Consider the following 18,294-nt stretch of genomic DNA (forward strand, 5'->3'; position numbering starts at 1 on the left):
TGCCCTTCTCCTTCAGCTGCTCGAAGTACTGCTTCTCGAATCTATAGTACCCACAGCTTGGGAAACTAAAAAATAACCAAAATTAGAACCCTAACAGTGATAATGGGGGGATACACAATACACAGAACTCACCCTATTCCTTGCACACTTGAAGTATAGACGCTCGTGGTTTTCACCATCCTTCTTGGTCCGCCCCTCCACCACCTGAGCAAAGCTATAGTCCGGGCAAGGGATCAACGAGAAGCCTCTCAACTCACCTACTAGATCCACATAGACAGAGGCAATGCGGGAGCTCTGGCCACCTTGGACCCGACTTCTCGCCCTTCCAACTCTAGATGACTCGGCGTAATGGGACATGGCTCACGGTGGGGGGCGATGTTGTGCGCGGCGGGGGTGGCGGCAGCTGGCGAGCGTCGCGTGGAGTAGAGAAAGGAGAAAGGGGAGTAGATGGGAGAGAGTGGAGTGGGCCCAGGGGCGATCATTTTGACTTGGATCCGAGCAGGACAGCGGAGCTGGCGTGCCACGCGAGTAAAAGTAGCAAATGTGTATCATTTTTCTCTCTCTAGTGTTAAAAGCGTAGCGCCAAACCTAACCCTACTATCCTAGTAGTTGTCATTCGGTATAATGATAAAATGTTAAAATTCCCTTCTAAATCCCACAGCCCCACCGAACAGCCGGACAGGCTGCCGCCACCAGCCATCGGCCACAGGCACAGTAACCAACACGCGTCGAAGAAGACGACGTGGCCCGCCAAGCTAGGAGCCCCTAGCTGCCGACCTGGGTGGCAGGGGGACTTCCGCCGACCCCCTCCCCCTTCAATAAAAATAATTTTTTCCTCCACCTATGCATCAAGTTGGGCCAATTCAATTGTATTTTGGACCAAACAACAAACCATACAACAGACATGCACTAAAAGCCGAAATTACTAACATCAGCACATGTCACATACTTTTTGAGGTAAAAGAATATCATATGTATACTACGTGAACATCACAAATATCATGAAAATAAAAAATAAAAAAATAAAATTAGTGAAGTAATTAATTTTAGCCAAATAAAAAGAAGAAAAAAATACTATCGAATATCACAAAATATATCCTAAAACATGAATGTATGCGTACCGAGCATCACAAAAATACATCTAAAACATCACATTAACGCTACACAAACATCACCAAATACATCATAGAACATCACATTAACACTACACGAATATCACAAAAATATAGCATAGAACATAATATGTATACTACGTGAACATCATAAAATATAAAATAAAATAATAAAATTAGTGAAGTAATTAATTAGAGTCAAATAAAAAGAAGAAAAAATGCTACCGAACATCATAAAATATATCCTAGAACATTAATGCATGCGTACTGAACATCATAAAATACATCGTAAAACATCATATTTCTACTCATGAACAAAAAACATAAAACATTACATATATATACTACACGAACAACACGTGTATCTGTAAATAAAAGAAGTCAAACATAAAATTATAAATAGAAGAAAAGATAGGAAAATAAAAAAATACAAAAATGGAAAATAAAATAAACATAATTATTAATTCTATAAAAAAAGAAATTAAAAATGCATAAATGTTAAAAAATAAAAAGATAAGAAAATAAAAAAGAAATAAAAATAAAAAAACTAAATAGAAGTAAGGAAAGGAAACAAAAAAGAAAACAAAAATAAAAAAAGGAAATAAAAATTAATAGAGTAAAAATAGTAAAAGAATAAAGAAAATAAAAAGGAATGACAAAAGTCCACGAAAAAGAAAAAAGAAATGTATTATAAATGAACGAAAGGAAAGGAAAAAAGAAAAGAAAACCATACAATAAAAAATAAGTGAAAATGGAATAGAAGAAAGAATAAAAAGAAACTAAAAAATAAATAAAGGTAATAATTACGTGAGTAAAAGATAAAATAAATAAAAAGAAGAGAAAGAAAATAAAAATATAATAAAAGATCACCGAAAAGAAAAAAGAAAAAATACAAATAAAGCAAACAAAACAAAAAAAAAAATAGGAAGAAAGGATTCGTACTTGCCTGTGTGGTCACGTGGGACGGCCGGAACCCGTCGACTCCGCGCTGAGCGATCACGCTCGGGAATAGATACACCGCCAAAAGGAACGGAAGGGCCCGCGTCGGCGCGTGGTGGGAGTGGTATGGAGAGGGGCGCCGCCACCGCCGCCGCAGCGCTCGGCTGCGCCCTCCGCTCCCCTTCTCCCTCCGCGTCCCCGGCTCCCCGGTGGCCGCCGCTCCTCCGCTGCCCCCGCCGCGTCCCGCCCGGGCCTCCCCGCTCCCTCCTGCCGCCCGCGCGGCGTTTCAGGTGATGAGCTGTCTCCTGTCCTTGTTGTAGGGGAGCTCTGCTCCGCGTTTCCTCTCGGTTGGTGTCACCGTGCGGTTGCTACTTGCTAGTTGTTCGACGAAACAGCTGTTCCATCGAGCATTTCTGGCTATACTGGAATTGGACGACAAGCTTGGAACATCCGAGCCTGAGGATCAGAATGCTGGTGAAATTTGATTGAGGGGTTTAGTCCTCTATGGCTTGTTACTTTATGAGCCATAATAATAAGCTTTTTAAAAGGCACGGGAATTTCTGTGCTTTGACTTTCTAGCGTTAGCAAACTATAATTTTGGATTTCATGTAAAGGATCTGAAGTTAACTTGTCTCGTGTACATGGGAAGTTGGATCTAAAGATGTAGTAAGCATTACAATTTGGGAAAGCAATGTGTTATGTTTCTGCCCTGAAAGGCTCTATCGTGTACTCCCGCTGTTTCAAATCACAAGTCATTTTGTTTTGTCCTAAGTCAAGCTTGTTTAACTTTGCCAAGGTTATAGATAAATATATTAACATCCACATTATCAAATAGATGCACGATTAAAATGTTTTCCATGGTTCAACTAATGTATCTTGTTTGATGTTGTGGATTTTTGCGCATTTTTCTATAAACTTGGTCAAAGTTAGATTGCTAAAAAAGTTTTACTTAAAACAAAGGTAAAACACCTTACAATTTGGAATGGAGGATGTAGGAGCGGCCAAGCTAGGCTGTTTTCCATGTCAGGTCAACCAAAAGGGAGGTGTGGCCGTGTGGGCAAAGGGGTTTGAAAAATAAGGTACAGCCATGGGGGCAAAGTGGGTTTTTAAAAAAAATGGTAGAGCCACCATGTATGGTTTTACTGTTCCCTAATTGTTACCGATGCAACTTAGGCAGCCCTAAAGGTTAGCGATCACTTAAAATTTATTTATTTGAACTTTATATAAGATCCTTGGTCCAAATTGGAGTATGGAAAGAACCTACCAATTGTTTAAGACTGAAAAGTTATCCTCTCTTAACACTATGATTCGTACTTTCTTACCAAAATGAGAATATTTTTTGGTGTACATTAGTACATGTTCTCAGTTTGGTTATTATGGCTAACTGTTTTAGTCTTAAATCTTTGTTCTCTTTCAGATTTTGATAATACACTTATGTACTTCAATCAAAGCAGGCCTCTAGACATGAAGAAGGGACAGAGTAGGAACTCACTGAAGACCTTCAGCTCATCTGGACACTTGGGGGTTAGACTAAACAGTGAAGATCTCGTCAATGATAAGCTCCTAATAGATTGTGGAGAGGATCAAGATTGTGTGCTCGGTAAGTTCTATATGGATAATTTATTAATACTGTATAGAACAACTTATTATACTGTCCAAGTTACAAAATGCTACTTTGATTTACGAACGCAATTGATATCATGCACCTCTAGAAGGTGATTATTGGCTTATTGCAGGTCAAACTGTTTTGCATGTAACTGTCCATTCATAATTAAAGGGCGTACCCAGTGCAGAGAGCTCCCGCTCTGTGCGGGGTCTGGGGAAGGGTGTTAGTGGCAAGCCTTACCCTCGCCTGTGCAATGCGAGGAGACCGCGACTCGAACCCGGGACCTTCCGGTCACAGGCGGTAAGACTCTACCGCTTGCACCAGGCCCGCCCTTCAACTGTCCATTCATAATTAAAGTTAGTAAAATATACTCTATGATTTTCTATACAAACTAAACATATACTTAGATTTATATGAGGCTGGTATTGAAGTCGCAGCCCTCCTACTTTTTATATAAAGGCCATTTAGAGTTTTATATACTTCAAGATTTCATGCCTTTAAAAACTCAAACTCATCGTGTAACCATCTGCGCGCCTATGATATATCCCTCACTCCCATGGTAGAATATAGATCTTACAGATTACCAGTTCTACAGTCTCAGCACATCAAAGCAGAACAAACTTATTAAAAAAAAAGTAGAACAAACCTTATGAATTTAACCCTAAAAGTAAGTAAAACATGTTATTTTAAGATATGCAGAAACATTCTCAAGAAGACCTGAATGAACCAGTCAACAACAACTGAGGAATTTATTGCTTAGTCATGGTCTCCGCATTACCAAGTGAAACTGTGTCATACTTGAATTTTAAAAAAAAAAACTGCGGAGGGTTATGACGCCCCCCGGGTTTTCCCTTTAAGAAGATCTTCTCACACAGATCGAGAAAACCTCCGAACCCCCGCCCCCATCCTGACGCAGCGGTATCTGTTGCCCTGTGAGAACCGGGCCGGGCCATAACTGCGCTTTGGCACACGGGAACGGGCGAGGGGATTTTTTTAACCTCAGCCTGAAATTCGCTCCCATGGGGAGTCGAACTCAGGACCTGAGGAGTGCCGCTGGGTCACCTAACCGTTTGAGCTAGGCGCCCTTTGGCTCATACTTGAATATTAGTGCCTGTAAGTTTTAGATTCAACCACCTGCTTGATGAATAGTGCATTTTTAGGCCATATGTCGTGCAAAAGTATCAATTGGGCAATTTTACACCCCTTGGTCATAAAGTAAGTATTGAAACTTGTCGTTTTTTGTTGCAGTGCAATTTTCTCCTCTATGTGCAGATATCAGTATCTGCAAGTTGGTCCATATTGGGAATGCAAGCAGAAACTATACTGGTATAGCATAATAGCATATATAGGGTGCATTTTTGCTACTCTCGGGTGTAGTTACTCCCATCTTCAATAAACTACATTACATGTGTGCATACTAATTTATCAGTTTGAGTATATTTATGTACTCAATTTAAGATACTTCAAATCTTAGTTCGCGAAATTTTCCCAAAAGAGCCCATACTTTTAAATATATTACTAAAATACCATTGCAGTACTATATAAAATAAGTATAACCATATACTCTATGTATACTTGCATACTTGACATACATACTACCCAAGATGGTTTAGTATGATCATATACTCCGTCTACACACACTTCGTCGGGCCATATACACCCTAAATCTAGAGATATGCACATGGGAGTAACTACTCCCTGGGAGTAGGAAATAATTTCCCTATATATACACACACATAAGAATGGCGTCAGATACAGCACATATATTACAAATTAAATATGGTAGAAAAACTGAAGGATAAGGCAACCATTTGGTCAAAGTTTCAGGTTTCTATAGTGAAAGTTGTGGTGTTTGTTTACTGTTTTCCTCTGTAACACTTGTTGCTTCTAGCTGTTAAACTTATGTTGTCTCTTTGTCCTCTCAATGTTGTTATCTAGCTAGATCACATATTCTTGTAGTTATGAGCTTTATTGCACACTTCTATTGTTATTATTAAATGCCTCCGTGTTGAAGTTCCTCTCGTATTCCATACATGTTTTAGGTGGCATAGTTGCCCTGGGAAAGTTTGATGCCCTCCACATTGGTCATCGGAAATTGGCAATGCATGCTTCTAAAGCAGGGACTCCTTTTCTTCTTTCTTTTGCGGGAATGGCCGAAGTACTTGGCTGGACATATAGGTGGGCCTAAATGAAAACTTTCACAGTTTCCTAGTAGAGACTTAGTTTTGGCAACCATTAAGCCCAAATCAGGGAGGGCTTTGCATGACTATTTCCTTCTGTACAGGCCTCCTATAGTTGCTCAATGTGATCGCAAGCGGGTCCTTTCATCTTGGGCTCCATACTGTAGGAATGTGGTACCTCTTGAATATCAAGTTGAGTTTTCAAAGGTCAGGTCCCTGTCTCCACGACAATTTGTTGAAAGGTTATCAAAGGATCTTAGAATAAAAGGTGTCGTGGCAGGTACAGATGTTATTTTCTACTACAGGTTCAGCATTGTGCTTCACCATTTGGCCCCTTCAATAATTTATTTGTTCTTGTACGATGACAGGTGAAAATTACAGGTTTGGTTACAAAGCATCTGGTGATGCAGCTGAGTTAGTGAAACTATGTGAGGAATTTGGTTTAAGTGCATTGATTGTACGTTCTGTCATGGACACGGCAAAAAGATCTCATAATGGAGTTTCAGCCGCTATAAATTCGAGTGATAAAGGACAGGTTTCTTCCAGCTGTGTCCGCCATGCGTTGGCTATGGGTAACGTGGAATACGTCTCTGAATTACTAGGGAGGAAACACCGTCTTGTGCTAATGCTTAACCAACACTGCCTTCATGAAAAGAAAAACATTGTACTCCCTAATTCTTGCATGTTGAACATGCCACCAGCCGAAGGTCTCTATGAAAACTGTGACCTTGTTAATGGAGGGTATCTTGGACCATGTAGAGTGATCATCAACTCTGATACCCTCATCATTGAGATGAAAGATGAGAACAGTTTATCTCTAAATCCTATTCAAGAAGTTCGGCAGTTAGGGATTGAGTTTGGATAAAGTTATATACATTTTTGCTTTATTGGTGGAAACCCCTTTTTTGCATCTGCCATCTTCTGGAGATTATTGCCAAAAGAAGACGACATTGGGGGAAATACTGCAAGGGAAGTCAAGGACTATTTGTTCAAGCATGCAGTACGCCTCATCATGATTGAGCTCAGGAGCATCTTGTAGTCTCACAAGAATGCTTTATTACAGAAAAAAATGGAGATTAGTCCAGGGTTACCATACATACAACAAGGACAGTGGAGTCAAACTGGCATTTTTTGATCTGATGACAAGCTGTATCTGTCGAAACAAATGCATGGAAGGGGCTCATCTTGCAATTTCGCATTCTGTAGCTTATACAATTGTAGTCTTTTAGTTGGTACATTGATAGGTAGCATGGTCACTTGTCAACATTGTAGTAATGCTTCAGCCGTTTAATTAGACCTTGATTCTGACAACATTTGAGATCCCCCAGATTTCTTTGATACAAAATTGCAGCTGTTCTTTTGGGTGCTTCTAAATCTACAAGCACTATTTGTTATAATTATTTTAACGCCTGGGGTGTTTTTCCTTTTGTGGTACCTGTTCGAAGATACTGGCTACTTGTGCAGCGTCAATCCACTAACTGGGTTCATCCTAATACTTAAGCAGTTCTTTTTTTTCCAAAATCATTTTTACTGTTTTTCGCCCAAACCATTCTTGCGGTTCTATAGTTCACAAGATTAGAAACGGCAGGGCTTTACTCTAGGTAAGTGTATCGTTAATCAATATCACTGGTAGGGCAGGATTCAAACAGTACTACAAAAGGTGAAATGACTAGATGGAGACACGTGCTTGTGCTTGTGAAATGGCCACACAGCCGAGTAATGGGTAAACAAAATGTTCAAGTGCTTCACTGACCACTATGAAGCAATCATCAATGTCCAGTTAGAACTCAGAAATGAAGGCATGTACTCCAAATGTTACAGAAATCTAAAATCCATAAGCTTTGCATAAGGGGCGGAAATATACAACAATGAAACTCAGGTAGCAGTAGAACTGATCACGAACACAAGTAATCCTGTACAGACCTGTGCTCCCCAAAGGACACAGCATATTGCCACCTGACTAAACCTGAGAGGGCTGCCAATGGGCGAGCAGGCCCGTTCAGACCGTGAAATTTGAGAATAACAGCTCATATAAACATCATTTAGTTGGCGGCAGCTAAAACTGATGGTTTCTATTTCACTGAACCATGCCAAACAAACGACCCAGTTCTCTTAACAAAATCAAAACCAGTCATTGTGCTGTGCTTGTCAGCACTCATGAACTTGTCTTTATTTGTTCATATTTTTCGCCTATGCTTCCACCTTTCTGCTTCTGAAATTCAATGTACCGCAAAGTGCTAGAAAAGAATGCCTCTGTAGATGGATCAGCTACAGAGTTATCACTTTGCTTCTCCGTTCTAATCAATTCAATCAAATCTTGAATCACAGTATTTGTGATCTGTGGAATTCCTTTCTCAAAAAAGTACAAGTACCTGAAAATGGTGAAAGCACGCGGTTTACTCACACAGAAATCAATTATCCACCAGAAAATATCAAATCTAGTTCTCGACTTTACTTGTTCAAAATTTCAATAAATAGGGTTACGGATCCACTGCTTCCCCTTGTAGCACTAGCCATCTGTTGAGCAGCATTTGCGATTCTCAAGGCACGCTTCAAACAAAGGAGAACCCTGAAACAAAGTTTCAATTAGGAAATCAGTAGCCTCTTAATAAGTCGGACAAAATTCAATAGCAGTTGGCTATAACCTTTAGCTACCACTAACTTGGATTTCCTTAAGGCTTGAGCTCATGACATCATGTGATTTTTTTAATACATTAACTCATGGCATTAATGATAGGCACTTATCTCAGTACCATTAGAAAGTAATGCGCAAATAATTTACTTGCAAGACTAAAAACCGAAAGATGGACAATATGATCTTGAGATCCAATTAAGTAGTATGTTTACAGTGAGTAGATCAATCGTCTTACCTTTCACCATCCATTATCCCATCTTGGTCATCGGTCCAGAAAAGATGTGAACACGCATAGACTGCTCGGCATTGATCAGGCTTCTTGAGAAGTTTTGCTGAGTACTGCACAAAGCAGTAGCAATGTAATTTACAAGAGAGGCTAGCACTAGGTCCAAAGAAAACTGATTCCATGCAATAACAGGTTTCGAGAGGCTACATTAAGGGCTACTTTGGATACACCCATTCCCCATGGGGCTTGGAGGGGATTGAGGGGGAATGAACTAATTTCCCCCTCAATCCCCTCCAATCCCCATGATTGATCCAAACTAGCCATAAAACAAGAATCATTACCCCTGTTGTCTTGTGAGTGAGGGTGTCTCTATTTTCCACCCCAAATATATTCATCCGCTGAAGGGTCCCAATTATCAGGTGAATTGCAGTGATCTGAGCCTTCGAATCCTGCTTGTGGAACAGAAACATTATAAATCGAAAATAGACCAAATGTAAATGCAATAAAATGTACTTACAAAGGCATATAGGCATATAGCATACATTATGATACAGTCCAGGTTGCATCAAACAGCTCAATTAGGTACTGGAAGTGCATGGGTCACATGCACTCTGACATACAGGGAAGGAGATGGGAGGGTTCATACCGCGATTTCTTCTTCATATAAAATGAACGCTTGAGTAAAGAACTCATAAGCAACTGGTTCCAAATCACAGTCATTGGCAGCCTAAATGTAAACATAATCAGAGAACAAGAATAGGAAAAATTATGAAGATACACAGTATTACAACCATACCTCTGCACACTGCAAATATAGTCTCAGAGCTAACTCTGGGGAAGGAACACAAGAAAGTGCTTCAATAGTCTGGACAAGAAAAATGAAAACAATGATGAGTGTGCAGAAGAATATGGAGATGTTATGAAATGTTTTTGCAATTATGCATGTAACATTGGGTGCACTGTGTTATTAACCATAGTTTGCCAGAAATTTTTGAGATAATTAACGCCTAGAAATATGTGTTATTCCCAGATTCTTCCTATCATACACAGGGACAAAAGGTAAAAAAAAAAAAAAAGCTGAAAAACATATTTACAGTGTATGCATCTGTTATGAGATTGTAACCGAAGTTAGATGCATGCAAAATAAATCTATGACAAAACCTGATGCAATATCTGGAATATTTTCTTTGGAGTTGCAGGAACATCCTCCCCAGTGACATCTCCATCTTGGCCTTGTAATCGCCTGACCAGCTGCAAACAATACGAGTTATCTGCATATTAGATCCTTCAGACGATAATAATCAGCAAAGCATATATGAGATATATCACTTTCCTAATTACACAGATCAATATTCAAACAAAGTATACACAACTAGATATTCGCTCGTATAATAATCTATTTTAAAGTCAATAAAACAAGTTGAATTGGAAAAGGAGCCATATTTAAATCTGAAAAGAAGTCAATATTACTTCATAAAAAGCAACAGTAATAATACAAATCTCAAGTTTTAGAGGAGCGTGAACATTAACCATAGAATATTTTGAAACTTAAAAATCCTTACATCATAATATTTTCAATGAGTTGTAGAACAAACCTTAAGAGCAGAGAATACTAACGAAGGCACAGTGAAAGTTAAACGCTTGGGGCCTCCCTGAAGTATATGCTTCTGTACAGTACATAAGATCTGAAAGACCAAAAGCATATTGCAATTAGAAATTCAAACCTATTGCACCCATGCATGCGGATACAAATAAGTGCAGCTTAGCAACATAGATTCATGAAGCAATTAGAATCAACTTATTTCAATTTTCCTATTTTGGGAGAATGAGCACCATGGTCAAGTGATATGACAAAATAACAGGAACAGTTCAGTTTATGCATCTTGATACAAGAGAAAAACGGTTTGTGCAACACATGCATAGCAATGAGTATGTAACCACAACATGGAATCAATCAAAACTGAGAGTGTTATTGATACTTTTCATCAACATCAGTATAACAACAAATTACCTTCAGCATCTCTTCAGGATCATCATTGTGCAACATGTGAATAAGACACGCTACAGAGTTCTGTTCCTCCTTAAAGTCTTCTTCATCAAGCTAAAATAATAAAAAAGCATAGTTACAGGTTGAGCAAACTTCATGAGAAAATGAAATTGAGATGTGTTGTGCTGATCTAGCTGAACAAAATTTGGAGCACTAAGCAGCAGGACAAAGACAACAAACAAGTAAAAATTCACTTTTCTAACAAACTGTATGATCTTACCTCATCATCTTGAGCCCCATCCATATCCTTTATCAGCCCCTTAATTAAATCGAATAGTGCCTCAATCTGCAAGAAACAAGAACACACAGTCATACGATTAGTTGCTTAGTAATATGCAGAGTAATAACATCATAGCATGAAATATTACCTTGTCAGAAGTAGATATGCAGGTTGTGTTTTTCATTATGCTTTGAATTATTACCACAGCCATCACTTTGGTTGTAGCATTATCAAGATAATCCATAACCCGAGGATAGTTTGAAAGTTCTAATGCAGTAACAATATTGCTATATTTTTCCAGGGGAGCACTAAGAAGTGCAACAATTTGCTTTGTTGCCCTGCTATCTTCAAGTTTTGCTTTGCCTGAAAGTTTCTTGACACATGCACCCTGTCCAAACAAATATAACGAGTTAGAAGATTCAATTGACATTAGACCACTAATGGATTACATAATTGCCTTGCTATCAATTATAGTACAACAAAAAATGACTTCTTGAGTCAGCAAACAGACCATACGAGAAGGGGCATAAATCATATAATTGTTTAAAGAAGACTTACCAGCACTTGGTCAACATAATCAAGCCGATCAGGATGTACACGGAGAGTAAAAGTCAGAAGTGATACATATAGAGTTACGGTTCCAACAACTGGCATGTCAGGTTGGGCTTCTATCACCTGCCAAAAAAAAAAGAGTATCTGTTTAGGTTTCCCAAGAGCCACAGCCCAAAATAGCTATGGAATAAACAAACGCAGTGCAATTCAATTGCGTACTATGTATGTTAGTTCTTAGTTGTAAACATTTAGCCATTTAGCCTTGTATCAAATCAAATGCACATTACAATTACATGTCCAAACACTAACAGCTAGAGTTTTACCTTTCCAATAGCATTACTCAACTTAGCAAAAGCTTCGACTTGCAAGAACTCTGGCAACACCTGCATAATTCATTTATGTCAAGCATATACAAAATTTGAATGATAGTCTATATAAGGAATGCTTACTTCAGGACTTGAGGCAGCATAGTTAGACAATCTATCCATAAGTTGCGAGAGTACTGTTTTGATATCAACACTTGGCTGCAAAAATAAATTTAGAAATGACTTCAGTTCTTGGTGAAATAAGTAGAAATTGCATGTAAACTCCCCAAATAAATCCAAATTCACAGTATTCACTATTTAGAGTTTGATCTTGGTTGAATCTATTTATTCTACAATACAAGGTAGCAGATTCCATGCAACATATATATATATGTCAGATAGTATACTGACAGTCGTAGCTTACTTTACTCTCACACTCACTAATTTTACCCTCCCCCCCCCCCCCCCCCCCCCCCCCCCCCCCCAAAAAAAATGCTGAGACATCATGGATCAGTAAATTGGCATGTATGTAATGTACAATTAACATTAGTACATGGTTCAAGTGCATGTGGGTTTATTTTAGATGGTCTCCTGGCTGCAACCATACGTGCCTATCTAAGTCATAAAATTTACGAAATCACCATTGATTTTGCAGATAACAAAAGGCCAGGCAAAGCAAAGAAAATTAATTAATCACAAAGGTAGCAGGCAAGTCAAGTCCTTGGTGCTACCAGCATGATGCATTACAATGAGGAATTTAAAAGGTAAAGTTGCCAACCTGAAGCTGGGGAAATGCGCTCAATAATGTTTCCAATGTTTGTAAATGGTATTCGTCTGGAAAGACTTGGATTATGCAGTCCATCAGGTAGAACTGTGCAAGGTCATCCTTACAATTAACGACCTGCCAATACATTAATACTTAAGTTCCAATAAAATCAAGATATCATAATCATTTAACATCAATACTTCAGACAGCAAACCTGCTCTAAAATCCTTGGAAGAACAGTTTCTTTGTACATATCAAGGTCGATGCCCTCAATCTGGCTTAGAACATGAAGGTTTTTGCCTACCTAGAAGAAGATAAAAAAAAATAATGCCAATGGCATGCCTTAGAAAATAAAGTTGAGTAGAATATCTAGATGTCACTGAATTACCAGATCACGCAGTTCATTTCTTTCCTTCCCGCGCTTTTCCTTTTCTCGGACAGAACCCTATAGACCAAACACGTGATTTTTTTTTCAGTTTCAGATAGGATGGTATAACCAGAGAATGGAGTTAATCACTTCTGTCATTCATGTGCTATGGTAAAATGCATGGTAATGATTTAAGGAGCAAAGGCAGCTTCTGCCTTAGGTTACAAGCCTGCAACATACCTGATGCTGCATCCGGACCCAGAGTTTGTTCATTTCTATGAAATTCTGGAGAACAAATTCAACTGCGTCGTTAATACTTTCCGCATCCCTGCATGATTAAAACTGCAAAAGATGATGGGATATACAACACTTGAAGGTGTTTGTTATATTCTTCATGTCCCAACTAAATATAACTAACTACAGTTTTCCCCATTTCTGCTGATCCTTGGTCAAGCAGGTCAGCAGGGAACTGCACGTGCCCACTGGAGAGTTAGGATGGGAATATAAAAATGTATTTAATATGGTTTACAAAACTCTTAACTGATTAGTGACAAGGGTTGCCAACAAAGCGATGGCAATTAATGCATAGGAAGTTGCAGCACCAAAAATAAGTACTTCCTCCATTCCAAATCATAAGTTGCTCCAGTTTTTCTAGATACATAGTTTTTATTATGTATCTAGATATAGTATATATCTAGGTGCATAGATAAAGTTATAAGCCTAGAAAAGCCAGAACGACTTATAATTTGGAATGGATGGAGTACAAGATTGTATGACCTATGAGTAGTGAAAATATGAAGTGGGGACTAACTGACATTAGTGCCCATCTTGTAAAGTCAAGGCGATACGTAAAAATTAATGCTACACATGTAATATTTGCAACCAGATAAAGCAGCTTCACCCTAACTAGCTTGGGACTACCATGTTTCATGTTAAATCTATAGGTTTTAATTTTTCGCTGTCAGTCAACACTACCAAATTATGTTTATTAACTTCAATAATGCATTCATTACAAAAGGAAAGAAAAGGAAAACATAATACACACTTGGCAATAAAGAATAAGCAAACTCTTGTCCTAAGATTAACATGATACTATTGAAACTCTAAACAAAATAGTTTCATTAAGAAATAGCATGGCATGAAGTAAAGGTACAGTACCCTTCGTACTCAGAACCAATATCAGGCAATTTGTCTCTGCTTATTTGAGAAAGGTAACTTCTGAGGAAAAGACCACGAAGAGGATGTTGAATGCCTCGGCACATTTCAACGAGATCTTTGAGAACATCTTTAGCAGGAGCCTCTTTCGATTTGATGTACACAGATCCCACCGTGCACAGGAGATAGCTGGCATGTAAACACCAAATCAGATGTATGTTTTCATAAATCATAGGTATTCTCCTAGAAAAAGATTAGCTCCTCATAAGTTTCATAGATGTTCAAGAGCATAATGGAAGTATCATGGAAAAAAAAACACAACAATAGTACACTATCAAACATGAGTAGAAGTAGGTCTGATATTTATAGTGATTTTTATACAAATTGACTACAGTAAAATAGCAAACAGGTAAACCACCATAATGCACTGCGGTCAACACCACTTCAACTTTCTTTTAAGAAATATATGCTCCCTCCGGTCAAAAATATATACTTCACCTTTGGACAATAGACATTGACACAGTCTCTAACATGTACCTTTGAACTCTGTTTTCTCTATTAATATATTTATAACAAATACAATCCATTTTTTAAACTATGAAAATACTTGTCAAGGTAAACCTACATATCTTATTTTTAATATTTCAAGGCTAAATATTTTAAAGTTAATGGGTAGTTAAAGTGTCACAAGTTTGACTTCAAGTATTCGTGACCAGGGGGAATAATCAATTGCAGGGGTAACATCAACAGATAAGGGCTCAGTGAGGCCAAAAGAATGAAGTTTAATTACAATCAATCAAAATACAATCGATTTGATTTGATGAGACATACAGCGGAAGTGAAATGTATTCGCCATGGATACTAATAAAGATTGGATCGGATGCCATTGTGGAAGAATTTCCATGTTTTACAGTCCTTTTAGTTTGAACCTAAGTCCATGTCAAAAATCCAATCAACTAGGTTATTTGTGACCAGAGACACATAATCATTTATGTAGCCAACAAAAGCCCACATCAGCTTGATCTACACATGCACGGTGCACAAGTTAATTCTAATACAATTTTGTGAGCACTGTAGGATAATGTTTTAATTAACAGGCAGTAACAAGTTACTGTAACATGTGCCCTCCTTCGAAAAAACACATTTTTGTGATAGGTACAAATACAGCAGAGAGAAATAACTAGAGATATGCTGACATAATGATGATGTGCCGAGCTTGTAACGTCCCGCCTCTACGAGGCCGGGCCCGCTTACATCTGGCAGCTTTTCTAGGACATAGACTACCCTCACAGACCCACACAAGTCTTTTCTGCGCACTTTGTCCTCACTCGTGCGCACCCGGGAAAGATTTCCCGATCGGTCACCCATCTTGAAATTGCTCTAGGCCAAGCACGCTTAACCTCAGAGTTCTTTAAAAATGGGCTTCCGGAAAAGAAGTTGCAACTTGTTGGTATGAGTATCCTATTAATCCTGTTAAGCCCTGGGCCGGGATGTTACATCCTCACCCCCTTAAGAGACCGACGTCCTCGTCGGTCAATCCCAAGCCAGGAACGTCCCTTCTTGGCCACATCCATGTGTCCAGTTCCAGCGCATGTGCCATGTTGTGTGACCACTCTAGGACCACTCCAGCCATGCGCACCATGCCTACGCAACTACGACACACGCGCCTGTGAAACCGCGAGAGTCGGCTCTGATACCATTCTGTAACGTCCCGCCTCTATGAGGCCGGGCCCACTTACATCTAGCAGCTTTTCTAGGACATAGACTGCCCTCGCAGACCCACACAAGTCTTTTCTGCGCACTTTGTCCTCACTCGTGCGCACCCGGGAAAGATTTCCCGATCGGTCACCCATCTTGAAATTGCTCTAGGCCAAGCACGCTTAACCTCAGAGTTCTTTAGAGATGGGCTTCCGGAAAAGAAGTTGCAACTTGTTGGTATGAGTATCCTATTAATCCTGTTAAGCCCTGGGCCGGGATGTTACAAAGCTGGAGAGTGGATACTGGAAAGATGGGCATTAAGTTTAGTTCGCTCATGATCAGAAGAGTCAGCTCACTGGTTGGGTATCATTTTATCAAGTTATTAAGCATACTATCCCAACGCCCTTAATAGAGACATGTGCTTATTTTCCTCACTAGTATTTGCATACTCCTACAAAGCAATGAGAACTCAGAATATGCAAAAATGCGGGCAGGAGCCTCACAGTCTCGGTAAGACATTCCCAGCATGCTGCACAAGCTCGTACAGATCAACCACAGAGCAGCTGCCCCGGCGAGTCTCCTCCCTGAAGAACATCTCCAGTTTCTTCATCTCATCAAACGCCCTCATGTCTGCAGCCAGACAAGTGAATCCCATCAGAAGCCCAACCGATCCCACTTCCAGAATTCCACACACCCAGCAGCTCCAAATCCACAGTTACTCACAGAGCTCGTAGTACTTGTGCGGCGATAGTCGCGAGGTGCGCAGTTCGGAGAGCATCTGCGCCGAGTACTTGAGTCCGTCCTTGAGGTTGTTGGAATCCTGCGCCCAAATTGCACGATTGGAACACGGACCGAGGAAGGAAGCAGCGGTAGGGAGGTGGGGGTAGAGTTCCGCAGGGGGCTTACGAGGGCGCGGTGCATGTAGAAGGCGTTTTGCTGGACGCCGGCGATGCCCTCGGCGAGCCACCGCTCCTCCTCGTCAGCGCCGCCGTCGGGGAGCATCCGCACCGCCGCCGATGCCGCCGCCATCCGAGACGGCTGAGGAGGTGGATCTGGTCGGCCTCGCCCGCGGCGTTGGGACTTGGGTTGGATCTCGCTCTCGTGGGCTGTCCCCGAGGTGTGGCTCGGCTTTGGATCGATGCGGGTGTTTGTGTTCAGCTCTGTTCGTCGCGAGTATTTTCATGTAGGGCTTGTTTAGTTCAGGGCGTGAAGTATGTTTTGGTGTTAGCAAACCGTGAGTGAGCCCAATTTATTAAGCCCAATTAATTTATTATTAGCATATATGTTACTATTGCATTTTATTATCGAACCACAAATTAATCAGACTTAAAAGATTCATCTACCAAATTAGTTGTGTAATTAGTTATTTTTTTAGCTTATATTTATCAAATATTCAATGAGATATAGCGTAAATTTTTTGAGAGGACTAAATAAGCCTTATTTTTTTCACATTTGTTTTTACCAGGTAGCGTGTTCGTACGTTGCTATGGGACAACTAAATTTTTTATACTAAAAACACATAGATCGCACGATAAGATAACAATACTGTTAAATTAAATATCAACGTCAAAGCGACATTTAATTCAAAAGGCAAAGTTCATGAAATTAACACAATCACGAAGAGCGCGACGTCATAGGCTCACAAACTCTACTGTATAGAATTTTTCGTGGTACGGCTAAGATAATATTTTATATCGGCAAAAAGAATTCTACGATATCCATTTCTTTCATGCACCAATAAATCCATGAATAAATTTCACTGTATCTCCATATAATCATGTACACACAAGTTCGAGTATATATGTAAATAGGTTCGTGCCCATGCGTTGCTACGGGATAGCTAAACTTTTGTACTAAAAACACACGAATCGCACAATAAGATAACAATACTATAAAAGTATATGACCGACGTTAAAGTGACATTTAATCTAAAAAGTTAAGTTCGTGAAATTTACACAGTCACAGAGGGCGTGGCGTCGCAGGCTTACAAACTCTACTGTGTAGATCTTTTCGTGATACAGCTAAGATCATTTTTTATACCGGCAGAAAGAGATTTTCGATATCCATTTCTTTCATACATCAATAAATCCACGAATAAGTTCTACCACATCTCCATACCATCCTGTAAACGGCGCTGGCAAGCGAATTAGCCACAACTTATGTAATTAGTTTTATAATTAACTCATGTTTAGTCCTCATAATTGATATCTAAAAATTCAATGTGATAGGAACTAAAGTTTAGTCCTGGGATCAAACACCCCTTAACTCTCGACTCCTGCTGGCTGCTCACTTGCACCACCATGCCTATATGTCTACACGAATATACTCTAATGCCAGAACATCTAAGATGGTCTTTATTATCCACCCTTTGAAAATATCATAACTTTAAGGTTGTCATTTGTGTATGTCGTAGGATTGAGATGCTTTGCACTGAACCATGAGGGTGTCTATAAGAGTAAAAAAAATTTTATGTCATTATGATGTCT

The 18,294-nt window shown here is 39.5% G+C and overlaps 2 protein-coding genes across 3 annotated transcripts; one reads left to right on the forward strand and one right to left on the reverse strand.

The window, feature by feature from the left end:
• Positions 1–2,098: 2,098 nt before the first annotated feature.
• LOC136537835 (FAD synthetase, chloroplastic-like) lies at positions 2,099–7,264 on the forward strand. Of its 2 annotated transcripts, XM_066529801.1 has the most exons (6): positions 2,099–2,341; positions 3,506–3,651; positions 4,906–4,983; positions 5,700–5,835; positions 5,942–6,117; positions 6,206–7,264. In XM_066529801.1, exons 1-6 carry the CDS (start codon positions 2,178–2,180, stop codon positions 6,700–6,702), a joined length of 1,197 nt encoding a protein of 398 aa, XP_066385898.1. In that variant the 5' UTR covers positions 2,099–2,177; the 3' UTR covers positions 6,703–7,264. The 2 variants fall into 2 exon arrangements, with proteins under 2 accessions (XP_066385898.1, XP_066385899.1); XM_066529802.1 differs by lacking the exon at positions 4,906–4,983 and having other exon boundaries at positions 2,100–2,341.
• Positions 7,265–7,652: 388 nt separating this feature from the next.
• On the reverse strand, positions 7,653–16,997 carry LOC136516303 (vacuolar protein sorting-associated protein 35B-like). Its single transcript, XM_066509667.1, has 22 exons — positions 16,715–16,997; positions 16,532–16,628; positions 16,312–16,438; positions 14,114–14,299; positions 13,196–13,283; positions 12,977–13,033; positions 12,803–12,892; positions 12,601–12,723; positions 11,967–12,041; positions 11,841–11,900; positions 11,524–11,640; positions 11,114–11,353; positions 10,966–11,031; positions 10,710–10,799; positions 10,294–10,383; positions 9,860–9,949; positions 9,495–9,563; positions 9,345–9,425; positions 9,040–9,147; positions 8,708–8,811; positions 8,293–8,406; positions 7,653–8,209 (listed from the first exon to the last, which is right to left on the reverse strand). Exons 1-22 carry the CDS (start codon positions 16,835–16,837, stop codon positions 7,993–7,995), a joined length of 2,412 nt encoding a protein of 803 aa, XP_066365764.1. The 5' UTR covers positions 16,838–16,997; the 3' UTR covers positions 7,653–7,992.
• Between the last annotated feature and the right edge of the window lie 1,297 nt (positions 16,998–18,294).

The sequence above is a fragment of the Miscanthus floridulus genome, chromosome 2, assembly GCF_019320115.1.
Source record: "Miscanthus floridulus cultivar M001 chromosome 2, ASM1932011v1, whole genome shotgun sequence".
NCBI lineage: Eukaryota > Viridiplantae > Streptophyta > Magnoliopsida > Poales > Poaceae > Miscanthus > Miscanthus floridulus.